At 34.1% G+C, this 12,647-nt stretch overlaps 1 protein-coding gene across 5 annotated transcripts in view; it reads left to right on the forward strand.

Annotated features, from left to right (window-relative positions):
- Positions 1-12,647, forward strand: part of PTPN4 (protein tyrosine phosphatase non-receptor type 4) — a 111,913-nt gene that overhangs the window by 52,088 nt on the left and 47,178 nt on the right. For 4 of the 5 annotated variants that reach the window (XR_010744025.1, XR_010744026.1, XM_066323041.1 and 1 more), the window contains 7 exons: positions 2,033-2,077; positions 2,303-2,355; positions 4,374-4,494; positions 5,566-5,653; positions 6,187-6,228; positions 6,579-6,667; positions 12,041-12,104. Coding sequence is in view for 3 of the 5 variants with exons in the window: in XM_066323041.1 (XP_066179138.1) it covers positions 2,033-2,077; positions 2,303-2,355; positions 4,374-4,494; positions 5,566-5,653; positions 6,187-6,228; positions 6,579-6,667; positions 12,041-12,104 (502 nt within the window). In the remaining 2 variants the exon portion in view is untranslated. The remainder of the gene's footprint in view (positions 1-2,032; positions 2,078-2,302; positions 2,356-4,373; positions 4,495-5,565; positions 5,654-6,186; positions 6,229-6,578; positions 6,668-12,040; positions 12,105-12,647) is intronic. The other variant, XM_066323043.1, reaches the window with a different exon arrangement.

The following is a 12,647-nucleotide window of genomic DNA, read 5'->3' on the forward strand; positions in this document are numbered from 1 at the left end:
ATGCGGTGCTGCCTTTGTTGTTTTAGTGGAGTCTGTTGTTCAGGCTTTTGCAGATCTGCTTTGGTAAAGCTTCTATTGATTTCCCATTTTGCTCAATAGTAATGTGAGGCTTCAGTGTTCAAACTGAGCTGGTTGGCTAACAAGCCATTAACCTCACTGTTCCCTGCAAACAGTGGGCAGATGAACTCTGCTTGGTGTCCCTTAATCAAGATGTCCATTAAGTACCATGAAATATTTCTAATAAAACTTTACACCAAAAAAGGCAAATGAAGGTGCAGCTGTATATTTGTGCAGAGATGCTCAAGCGAAGTATGTGAAGCATATCCATTTAATATATAAATTTAAACTGTAAACTTGTAATTTATGGCATTTATTAATCAATAAAGAAGTTTGCTTTATCTATTTGTTGTTGTTTCAATATGCATTTTAAGTTTTTGAAGTATTTTGAGGTCTCTAAAGCCTGGCTAATGTCTAAGTTTTAACTTCTTGTCATTAATACCTTTTAAACTAAGCTTCCTGCCTTTCTGGCCAGTTAAAGAATCTCTAGATGGTTTTCTAGGAGTTGAGCACATGAACTAATATTTGCTTGGCAGTTCACAAATATTTTCCTGCATTTTCTTACAAACACGGAATGTTTTACTTTCCTACTATTACATAGCTTGTAAATAAATGGATTTCTCTGTGTATGTTTGTAAATGTTTGTAGAAGCCTTCAAGTGGTAGATAATTCACTTTCTGAAGAACCACACAGTTGTGTGAAGTCATATTATGTGTAATAAAGTTATACATTTGGGCTTTATTTCTTATTTGAAGTTGTTATTGGGAAATAGTTAATATTCAGTGCTTTTCACAAATAATGTTTGTGCTTATAATGAATGGGTATAGCCCAGCTTTTGAATCAGAACTACACAAAGGAAAGTAGATTGTTATAATAGTAATTAATAATGTAGGGTTTAAATTTATAAGAAAGCAGGAATGGTGTTTAAATTCGCCACTCAGTGACACTTTCATTAGAAAATTTAAAAGGCAGTGGAGACAAATTCTACAGCAGCTTTTACCCTGTGTTACAAGGATTTTTCTTCTGAAAGTTTAAGCTTTTGCTAACGTCCTGCCACCTTGATAAATCTTGTTTGGTACTTCACTGTAATCTCTAGTTCAGAGAAGCTTTGTAGCAGATATGATTTGTCACTTGATATAAACTTTTACACTTTTTTTCAAATTTTTTAAAACCTCTGAGTGAAATACGAAGGAGCTAAATTGAATGAACAGAAGATTCATTCTGAGACGTTAACAAAATATTTGAGTTTTGTTGGAGAAACAAAGGAAGTAATTTAGAGGGAAATTTGTTTGTACTTTCCGGCTTGGAGTTTTTTAAGTCATGGTGTTTCTGCTGCCCCTCTTTGGTGGGAAATAGTTTTTCTTTTAAAATATTTGGCTGGTTTTTTCATTATATCTATCTCCTTCCTGACTTGAAAGAGTGGGCATGGAAAAATTAGATGAATTTCTAAAACAAGCTTTTTCACATCATAAGTAAAGAAAACTTTAGAAGCTTAAGGGAAGTTGAGAGGTGTTTTACATAGTAGAGTCCACAACTTTTCTAATAACAATGTAATTCCAAAATACTAAGAGTAATTAATATATTAATTTATTTGATACAGCAATATCAAATTCTCAGAACAAATTTCTTCTGTCTACCTGGAGTACAAATCATTCTTATGAGGGTACCTCCATACACAGATGCAAACTTCATCTTGTGATTGCTGTCTAAAACAGGAAGAATGTAAAATTTGTAGACTTTTAGTGAAATATAATTTATAGCTTAATAGCCTTGTAAGTAATTTAATTTGCAAAGTTGTATTATGTTTTTTACTAAGCAAAGTTTCATTTCTTTTCTGTTATAGTTTAGAAAATAGCGTGCAAAATATCAAGTGTTAGTTTTGCACTAACTGAAAGCAAATTACATTAAATTGATGAAAAATTATGGAATAATTTTATTTTTAATTATAGTTTTTTTGTTTGCTTTTCTAAATAAGGTACCAATACTTTTTGCAAATTAAGCAGGACATTCTTACTGGAAGGTAAGACATTTTTCTTGTTTTAAACATTAAATGCAAATCTGTTCAAGAAAAAGTTAATAATGAGAGATTTTGCCTGTGAAAACATATCAAGAATAAATTACTGTGTATGCAAGTGGAAGTGTTTATAATAATTACCTGCCAAATTAAAGACTAGGGTTTTCAAAATGGCTAAATGTCATATGAAATATGTAATTTTATTTATTTATTATTTTAAAAACAAAACAGATTGCCCTGTCCTTATAATACTGCTGCTCTTCTGGCTTCCTATGCTGTTCAATGTAAGTATAATTAGTTTTCATGTACTTGTTAGTACTGAAATATATAAAAAGTCTTATTGATTAGTTTCTAAAGAATGTGCATTGTATAGCATTATATTGTGGTGTTTGCAGACATGGTGCTAATTTTCTCATGATTAGGGAAATTGATTGGTTGTCCTCCCCCAGTATGTTTTGCTGAATTGGATATGGAAGAAATACTTTAAAGCCATGTTGTTAGAAAACCCCAAATCAATACTCTTTTATTCCCATGTATTCTGAGGCATGGGATTGTGGCTTTTGCCTTGAGAATGATACTAAAAAGTATTTCTTAATACACAAAAACATTTTTAACATACAATACAGTGAACCTCCAAATAGGTGTGGAACGGGAAGTTCTGGGCCTATCTGACCAAAAACTTCAGTACCCATCTTGGCAATTTTAAGCCGTCCAAAAACTAAGATTTAGTTTTCTTCCTCACTCAGTTTTTCTTCATAAGCTTAAATTAAGCATTCCTGATATATTCATTCACATTTATGTGTTTTTCTACTGTTAAAGATACTTACATCCTCATTAGTACTTTGTATGCTTTGTACATATCAGAGAAATAGTGTCTATGTTAATATTTTCATAAAAAGTATATAGTAATGTTAGTGTCATGTTTTATGCATGGTTTTGCTCAGTGGTCATCTTTTTCTAGGTTAATCAATAGAACAGTTTTTCTTAAACAAAACTCCCACACTTCAGCTGCCTAAAAACTGTACTGCAAATGCTGTCGTGCCATAGGGATTTGTCTTAGAAGAGATAAAGTATTTGGTAACAGGAACTGTGAAAACTTGATAACATTTTTGGGTACTAATAACACAATTTGGGTTTTTTTTTTTTGAGTATTGTAGAAGTGGTGGGTATGCACAGTGCATTGTATTTACATTTATCCATGAGATCCTGCTGCCATGAAGTTTCTTCAGTGTGTGGAGCTCTATCTAATGATTCCTGAACCTACCTAATAATAAACTTCCTGCATTCTTTATAAATACGTGTAAATAGCAGATCTCAGTCCTGAACTCTTGGATTTCAGCAAGGAGTGCATTCTGTTATAAAACCTGGTCCAATTTTCTAGTTTTGAAATTATTTAAAGTAGGATTTGTTTGTGTTGATGCAAGTGACCTCTCTCCTACCTTCCCTTCCTTTCCTCATCCTCCTGCTCCATAAGTGCCTTCATCCGCCTTGTCAGTGCCTCTAGGTCTGCCCAGGACCCCATATCATGATATATTACTGTTATCTATCTACTTTTCATTTTATATTACTTATCTGTCACTGTAGATCTGTTACATGGATTGCAGATATTTAAAGCTGATTTTTTTTTTGTACTGTAGTTAGAAAGTCTCAAAGAATTTTAGCAAATGTTGTTTATATGTTGTTTTCTAACTAATGTGGTTGTAATTTATTTCTTGTTATTTTAGGGAAGTGTTACAAATTATGTAAACACACTTTTTAGTAGTTTCAAGTCGAGTAGTTTCAATGTAGGTGTATGTATGTGTACTTTTTTCCATACATACAATTGAACGTGCAAAAAATATTTTTCTAATGCTTCTGAATGTATCTTGGTGCAGAATGAGTGGCTGGAGTTTGCAGATCTTCATGACAAAATATCAGTTGTAGTGTTAAAAGAATAAAATTGTGTAATCACATGAAAACAAGCAAAGATAAATAATAAGAGAAAAATTGAGTACTATCCTATATATATCCTACTTAGTGCTAGCTGTAATGACAGCATTTATGGATTGTCTGTTAAAAATTAAACACTTCACAAATTTCCTTCATAAACGCATAATCAAAGGTGTCTCTAAATAATCTCCATGGTATTCACTGAGAATGTGACTGTTTATTCAAAAGGGAAAATAGAAGTTGAAATGTCTTCTCTGTTTTTCTTTCCTGTGGATCATAAATTATGTGGGAGCAGACTCGTGTGAATTTGGGGACATTGCACAATGCCAAGCACATCAGTGATAAACAATAACCTCTCTTTTTAATATTTTAGCCGAGCTGGGAGACTACAACCATTCAGAAAACTTGCCAGGCTACCTCTCAGAATATTCTTTCATCCCTAGCCAGCCTCAAGACTTTGAAAAAGAAATAGCAAAATTACATCAGCAGCACATGTAAGGATTTACATCAGAAGATACTGACTTTGTCAAATCCTGACTGCTGATGCTATGCTATTATATAAAACAAAATAATATTTTTTTCTTAAAGGTTTTGGGGTGGGGTGTTGGGTTTCTTGGTTGGTTGGTTTTGGTTGTTTCTTTTAAGATAATGTGATTGCCTTTTTTTTAATGTAGATTAAATACCTGTATAATAAATACCATTGATGGTCTGTACAGAATATCTGTATCTAAATCAATGAAAAAATGAACATGTTATGTTAAAGGTACTCTGAAAACAGTATTAGTGCCTATTATGTAGGATATTAACTTAGCCGGATGTATTTTCTTTAAGTTTTTTTTTCCTGGGAATGTTCTGAGCATAAGGGCTTTGTTTTCGTGTTGTTCTCACCAGTAAAAGAGTTACTTTAGAAGTAACAAAGTCCTTTTCTTCAATATCTGCTCTTTTCTGTGTGCGAATCTGTGACCTTTCAAAAAGAGGAAAAGGCAATGAAGCAATGGAAAATATTTTTTTTCAGTATGTAACAATGTAGTACTTTCCAGTGATGGTTCTTTCCTATTTTAGAATTTAAGTGCCTTTTGTCAGTTAAATTTAACAAAATGTAAGCAATATGTATGAAACATTTGCTTGATTGGGTCATGTTGTTTGCTTTTGAAACTACAGAATTTTCAGTTAAATTTCAGATAAAGGCTTAGAAAATTCTCTTAGCTGGGGTAAAGACATTTGAGTGAGTTGATGGTAATTTAAGTTTAAATTACCAATGCCAAATACAGGATTGTGAAACTAATTTCCAGATTCTAGGGCTCCATAAACATTTAAATGATGAAGTGCACTAAAATAAAATGTGTTGTGGGCTCTTGTCAAAACTTCTGTTCTTTTGAAAATTTAAGTTGTTTTCTGTTAAGTTTTTTGGGATACAGTGTGTTTATCGTGAGAAAGGAAATTCAGATTTTAGGGTGGGGATAGAAGTAGTAAAATGAATGCAGATTTTCTGTCTGCACTCGCCTGGGGAGCCTGATTGTGGGAGGTCATGTTAGAACATTTCTGATTTAGCTGCTTTCTTTCAGAGGGTTGTCTCCTGCAGAAGCAGAGTTCAATTATCTCAATACAGCACGTACCTTAGAACTTTATGGAGTTGAATTGCACTATGCAAGGGTAAGTTTGGATGAACTAGTGTTAAAATGTAAAAATGTATTACTCTGAGATTTATAGAAAAACACAGTTTTCCTTTAGTGAGCCTTCCTGACTTTTGCTTACAAGAAAAAAGAAAAATAAAAAAATATTATCTTATTAGGTGCCTAACTGGGATTTACTGATTGAATATCCACTGTTTGACTCCAGTGAGGATATTGCTTAAATTTGTGCTTAGCTGTCTGTGTGTTGTCTGTCAGGTTGAGCTTTGTTTCCTTGAATGCCAGTTCAGTTGGCTACTGATGAATAAGAAAAATGTGCTTGTTAAGTGTGCATTTGATATTTAAGGATGTGTCAGCTTTGAAAATATTTAATTTGGTTCCAGCTAGAAAGTTGGAATAGACTAGAATTTGAAATGGACCCCACCTTACAGCTGACTGCATCTACTGCTATTGCACGTATATCCGATAGTTCTGTACCAGGTGCTTGATTAGAGTGCAAAGATATTTCCAGAAAAATGTGCTATTTAAATATGATTACAATATTGTTTGTTTTAGAATCTCTCCTCTCTGTGTTCTGAGATTGCAATATCCTTTCAGGTAGGAATTGAAGTTGCTGGTTGCTTTTAGTATAGCAAATGTGCCAAGCCTATCTGTTAGTGCTGCTGTTTTTAATAAACCAGAATGCTCTCATATTTATTTCTTCAAAGTTGGTGTAAGAAGATCTAACTTGAGAAATTAAAATCTTGTGGTAGCTTACAAGGAACTCAGAGCAAACATTTGGGTTTGTCCTAAATAGGAGGGAATAATTTAATTTCTTATTTGTCTTATTAAAACACATTTCCTTCCACAATAATTTGTGTATTTAGAGAGAGATTGGAATGAATATATGTGAGGTTTCAAAAGATATTTATACTGTTTTTCAAGTATTTTTCTCTTTTCTTTTAAAGGATCAGAGTAACAATGAAATCATGATTGGAGTGATGTCAGGTGGAATACTAATTTTTAAGAACAGAGTACGAATTAACACCTTTCAGTGGTAAGGACAGCTGTTTGATGTTTTTATTTGCTGTTTCAAAATATTTTTACCACTCTTAAAAAGTCTGCAACTTAAGTTGTATCGTATCATGTTAAAATTATTTATTTTATGTGCTATGGGGAATTCTGTGGTGGGGTTTTGTCCTGGTCTGCATGCTGTGCTGTTAAACAGCTTTGAAACTCTAATGAAACTGTCACGAATTTCAATACTCTTTTTCTTCAGGAGTTGGTAAGCATACTTTACATTTAATTAACTGTATAGCCAGGGCCAGTGTGATGGTCTAGCTTACAGTCTTTAAAGAGACAGTTGAATGGAAAAATAGTAACCTGGAGATTGACTGCTCTTACCTGTTCTGTGACCTATACGTTAATTGTACTGTGTGTTTGAAATTTAATGTAGTTATGGTACTTGTGAATAACTGAGTTGGATCATTCAGGATATTGTCATCTCTTCATCTGTAAATAATAATTTTCATGGTAGATCAACAGAGTGCATTTACTGCAGAAAATGCTGTCATTTATTCCATCTCTTAACTGAAATAGTCTTAAAGCTGTTTTGTAAAGACAGAGTTATTCCCATTAAGTATCCTACCTTATTTATCAGTCTGCTTAAGTTGGGATCCTGTTCTTCATTCGTATAAGGTCAGGGAAGATCTATGAGAAATCCTGTTTTTTACTGTGACTTGTGTAATGCATTATAGAAGTGCTCTATAACCTCTGTGGTGCTCTACAGAAGTTATGTCACCTTTCTGGAAATGCCTTTCCTAGTACCACAGAAGGAAGCTTCCCTTGGTTTCCTTTGCCGGTTTGGAATCCACTTTGACAGCCTTATTACTTGTGTCACTGAGTTGCTGAAGCTGCATTCTGAGTGGGTGAAGTCAGTCATACAAGATTATCATAACAGACAGTAGTTCACCAGGCACAAAAGCAGCTTGTTTTAGGGAAATGATCAGAACTGTTTGTTTGCTACTGATTCTGCATTTTTGTTTGCTGCTGATGTGTGCTTGATCTTTTCTGCAACCCAGTGAATTTCTGAGATATTCTGGTTTTCTGTGTTAAGCTTAATCTCAAGGTTGATTGTAGGATGTTACATATTTTGTGGTTTACCAAGCTGAGAAACCGTGTCGTTGGTCAAATTTTAGTCTATTCTTATAGAGAAAGAAAAAACAAAGCTATATCAAAGTGTTATCTGCAGCCAGTACAACTGGATGTGGTGAATATTTTACCTGTATTCATTTGAAAAAAAGTAAGTCTGAGACAATTGAAAAGCATGTAATTTTCCAGTCTTCAAGGTTATTGGGTAAATTAAAACTGGATCTTGCAATGATAAACCTGAAAGTGTTTAGCAGTCAGTCAGACCTGCCCTTATAATAGTGACACATTCCAGGAAAGATATCCTTCATGTGGTGAGAGTTTTGAGATGTTGGAGCCATTACTGGGCTAAGTCTGCTTTATAAATGGAATAAGCTGTAATAAGCAGGAGAGTTTTATTTCAGTCTGATTTTACTGCTTTTATTTTTGGGAAAACAGCAATAGTAGAAATAGGTCCTGTAAAGCACACTGGTAAATTACTGAGTACATACAATTGAAGTCATAATTAAGCTACGTGTCCCTAATGGAAGTTGGAGGTTTCTGTGAGTTCTGCTTCATATTGTTTGCATGCCTGGGATACTGATCTAAATTCTTAGTGTGTTTTTTTGTGTGTGTGTGTAATTACCTAAACAGTTGTTCTTTGTATCCAACCATATCAGCTGACACCAAGGATATTAATTTCTTGCTGTGAAGACTATAGTTACCAACATAATTGGTCTTTACAAAAAAAGGAAAAAGAACCACCCTTCCCCATTTCACTGAGGCTTTCTTTTGCTATGAGAAATAATCTGAAATACCAGTTTTCACAATATAACTCAATAATAGACTTATTACCCTTTCTTTCTATCCATAATCATGCTGCTGCTCTTGTGCCCCTAGTACTGATACTACTTCTTTTTGCTTCCACTTATTCTTGCTCCTATGTAACTGGAGCTGTGTATCGTCTTCCCAGTGCTTTATGGGTTTAGTAGATATTTGGATACCTGTTTTTCAGTACTCCTGAGTTTTGAGACAAGTGAGAGGATAGAAATGCATGTATGTGGGAGGAAATAAAGATTTAACTGTATTGCTTAGAGAAGAATCAAGTAAAATGTCTTTGCCCTCTCACTCCTAATTTGATATTATATCTGAATTGCTCATTATAACCCTTTTGATCATGGGGAGAAATGAAACAGGAGAAAGACAAGTGAGGAATAGGGGAAAACAAAGGACACTGCCTTTTATCCCATGTGTCCTAACTTGATCTTCCTGTACTGTATATAATCTTCCTTTCCCTAGACTTTGCTACCAGGCACAGAGACCTGGGAAACCAAGGAATCTGAAGACCAAAGGAGAACATCATGGAGTATGTCAGCCTTTCTTTGTTACTAGACCACCTGTTCAGTTGGAAACGTGCTTTCCTTAGCCTGTTGTGGTTGATGTATCTCTAGAAAGCTTTGTTGAGTTTTGCATCCAGTGCCAGTTGCAACTGCAGCTGTGCTGTGGATTTCCTGGTTTATCCCTGAATGATTAGGTGGTACTGTGTTCCTCCTTGGTCATCTGATCCTGCTTACACATCTTGTACACTTCCTTCTGTGTTTGAGCCCAATGAGCAGTTCTGAGTACATTTTGGCTGGCCTCTCCTTCATGCCTGTATGTTTTTCAGCACATCAGGATTGTTCTGGATTCTCCAGGAGAAGATTGTCCTTTAAGACTCACTACCTGTCCTCTGTTCCTGTGACTCAAATGCAGCTACTGTAGGATTTTGCCTGCCAGAATTCTGAACAAACTGGAGTTCCCATGGTCTAGTCTGCTGCATGCCTCCACTTCCTTTAAGGTCTTTAGCTTCACCCTCTCACAGCTGCTGGAGCTGAGTTTGGTTTTGGCTTCTAAATCAGGACAATCCTTTCTTGAGAGTTGAGCTACCAGGAGCATCTTCCCAGGGCGACTGGTCCAGAACCTGTGTCAGAGGTCTTGCTGCAGAAATTTGCTGAATTGCTCATTGCCTTATCTCCCTCTCAAGGGTCAGGGTGGCAAAGCCCGTGTGAGAACCAGGGCTTGGTATCATGAGACTCCTTCTGCATGTTTGAGCACAATCTGCATTCTAGACTAGGATTTCAAATATCTCTTCATTTCAAAATGCATATTTTATTATTTAGGATGTCTGAGATGACTGCAGATGGGAAAATCATACCAGGAAAATGATGTTGATGCCTGCCTTTTCTTACGCTTTTCTTTGGATAGGCAACATTACCAACAATCAGAGGAAGGAAGCATAGGCAGAGATGCCTTTTCCTTGGGCTGAGTATGGATATGCTCATCCAGTGCCTACCAGGGTATTAGCAGTGCATAGGAACTCCCTTATCTGCTGTATTTTTTTGAAATAGCTGGGAAATCAGCTTTTCTGAGTAATTTCTTTGTACTTGAATGGTGGCTCCTTTGAGTTGAATTAGACTTGCTGGCTAATGTTACAGCTTTGATTCTGTTCCAAATGGTTTCAGGCTTAAAAGTCACCTGACCTCACTCTGTGAGTCTACATTATGGGATGAGATTAAAACCCCGTATGTATTGTTCTTATTCTCTTTGAGTTTGTAAATCACAAGGGCAGTAATTTCTTTAGCAGAAGTGGAAACCGCAAAGAGTGAAAGATAGTAAATGTTTTTATAAATGGAATAATTGCTAAGTAAATCTGATATGTTGCAAAGTATATGGAGCTCCATTTTTAGAAAAGGTATATATTAGAATGTTCTTTTAATTGCACTGTACACCAAAATATTAGAAAAATTAGTAAAAACATGCTTGTTGATTAACTGCAGCCTAAATAGTCTAATTTTCTTTTTTCTGTTTTTCCCCACAGTCGGATTGTTAATAATCCCTAGTGTATATTCTATCCAGCAAATATAAGACCCATCCTACATTACCCTTAAGCAAGTTTTGTCACAGGAGGTTCTAAGAAGATTGATGCATTGCCAGGGGAATAATTTGATTTCAGTAGATAAGATCTAACTCCCCTTTCACTTTCAAATCCTTAAGAAACTAACTCTGATAGCAAGAATTTGTTAAGAATTAAAAAAAGAAAAGCAAACTAATAAATAGGACAGTTATTGCTCCTGCTTTTTTTTTAATTGTTAACTGTTTAACTAATGGCAAGGCTAGGAAAGAAAAAGGAAATGGGAGAAGATGTAAATAAACATAATTTAAACATTATTGTTCACAGAGTGTCTTTATATTACTTCAGATAAAGACTCTCACAACAAATTAATACATCCCACTTAGGTTCCTGCTCTGAATAATGCCCTGGAGAAAAATGTCTTTATTTGATTTAGTTAAGAAGATAATTTCTATATATAGATATCCAACTTAAGTGTCTGTTTATGGTTTTGCTTCTCATCCATCCTGGTCTAAAGGGTTTTTTATTCAGCAAGTGATAAATATACAAGTAGTAATTCCAGTCAGTTTGCGGTATTGTGTCAGTTGTTCATTTTTCAAGTAACAAAACTTAAAATGTTTTTATGATTTGAATATCACTTTTTTCTTGACTGAAGTGATATTCCTGTATCTTTATTAAAATATGTGGGCTATCCTAATATTGCATTTCTTTGAGAAGGTGTATCATTAGATTGTGATAAAAATACAGCCTGTCTTTTCCCATTTTGTATAACTGCTATTAGAGTGACCATCCAAAACAGTCTGGAACTGCTGTCAGTATTTCATGTTTATAGATAACGTGAAAGGAGAACATTTCTGTATGCAGATTTTTCCATGTCATGTGATATTGTAAATATTTTTTCCTCCTAACAATGTGGTCATTATTTTTTAAGGTTGTGAGTTCTATCTCTGTGCTTACATCTTAGCTTAGCTATTTTACTAAAACAACTTCTGGTTATATTTAAAGACATGTAAGAACATAGAGAAAGAACATCTTTCAGAGATCAGGTGAAGTTCAAAGGATTTTTTCGTATTTTAAGGGATAATGAAAGCAGCCTCAGAAAAGAGAACATCTGCCTGGAATGGCCTGGGGATAGAAGAGCTCTTTGGGTTTTGCAATGGGGAAAAGATACAAAATTAGCAACTGCCTTGGGTTTAGGATGTAAACAAGTGAATTTGATGGATAATGTAAATATACAGCTCATAAATTTCAAATTATACAAACTATTTTATATAAGCTTGTTATCTTAATTTTTGTCCATGAAAATGAAATCTGTTCTCTCTAGAAAGTATATTTTCAGTGGGTGTATTTAAGCCTTTAACCATGATTCAGCATATGAAATGTTTTAATATTGTGGTTTTATTTTTTATTTAGGTTGAAGATTGTAAAAATTTCTTTCAAGTGCAAGCAGTTTTTTATTCAACTTAGGAAAGAATTGGTGAGTACCATCTTAAATTTGATCGGAAAGCAATGAAATTTCCTCTACTGCATGTCTGCATTATACTGACTGATACTATGTTGATTCTTGGTTTTGTCTGCAATTAAAAGTCCAGTTTCACCAACATTCTGGCTGTTTCATGTTTCAAGTAGACCATTAGAATGCTTTATACATTTGCTTTTTAATTTGATCTGCCTTATATTTTAAGTACTTCTAGTTTTATTTTTATGCAGGAAATGTAACCTGTTTTTGTAAGATAATTGTGGCAAAGGTTGAAAGTAAATATTAATTTTAAATTTCATTAAAAAACAGGTATATAAACTAAAAGTAGTGCTTAATGCTGCTTCAGTTGTATATATGCTTGTAAATTAATATTTGATAAACATGTTGATTTGTATTACTCAGATTTGGTAATACATGATGACTTTATTACTTACATTTAAACAGAATTAGAATTCCTTTGAAGTTCTAGATTACGTATGGTAATTTTTTATGCCTACTTCTGAATTTCTTGTGGAAAAGGTTGGATCTGAATGTTTTCAC

This window comes from Sylvia atricapilla, chromosome 7 (genome assembly GCF_009819655.1).
Source record: "Sylvia atricapilla isolate bSylAtr1 chromosome 7, bSylAtr1.pri, whole genome shotgun sequence".
Taxonomy (NCBI): domain Eukaryota; kingdom Metazoa; phylum Chordata; class Aves; order Passeriformes; family Sylviidae; genus Sylvia; species Sylvia atricapilla.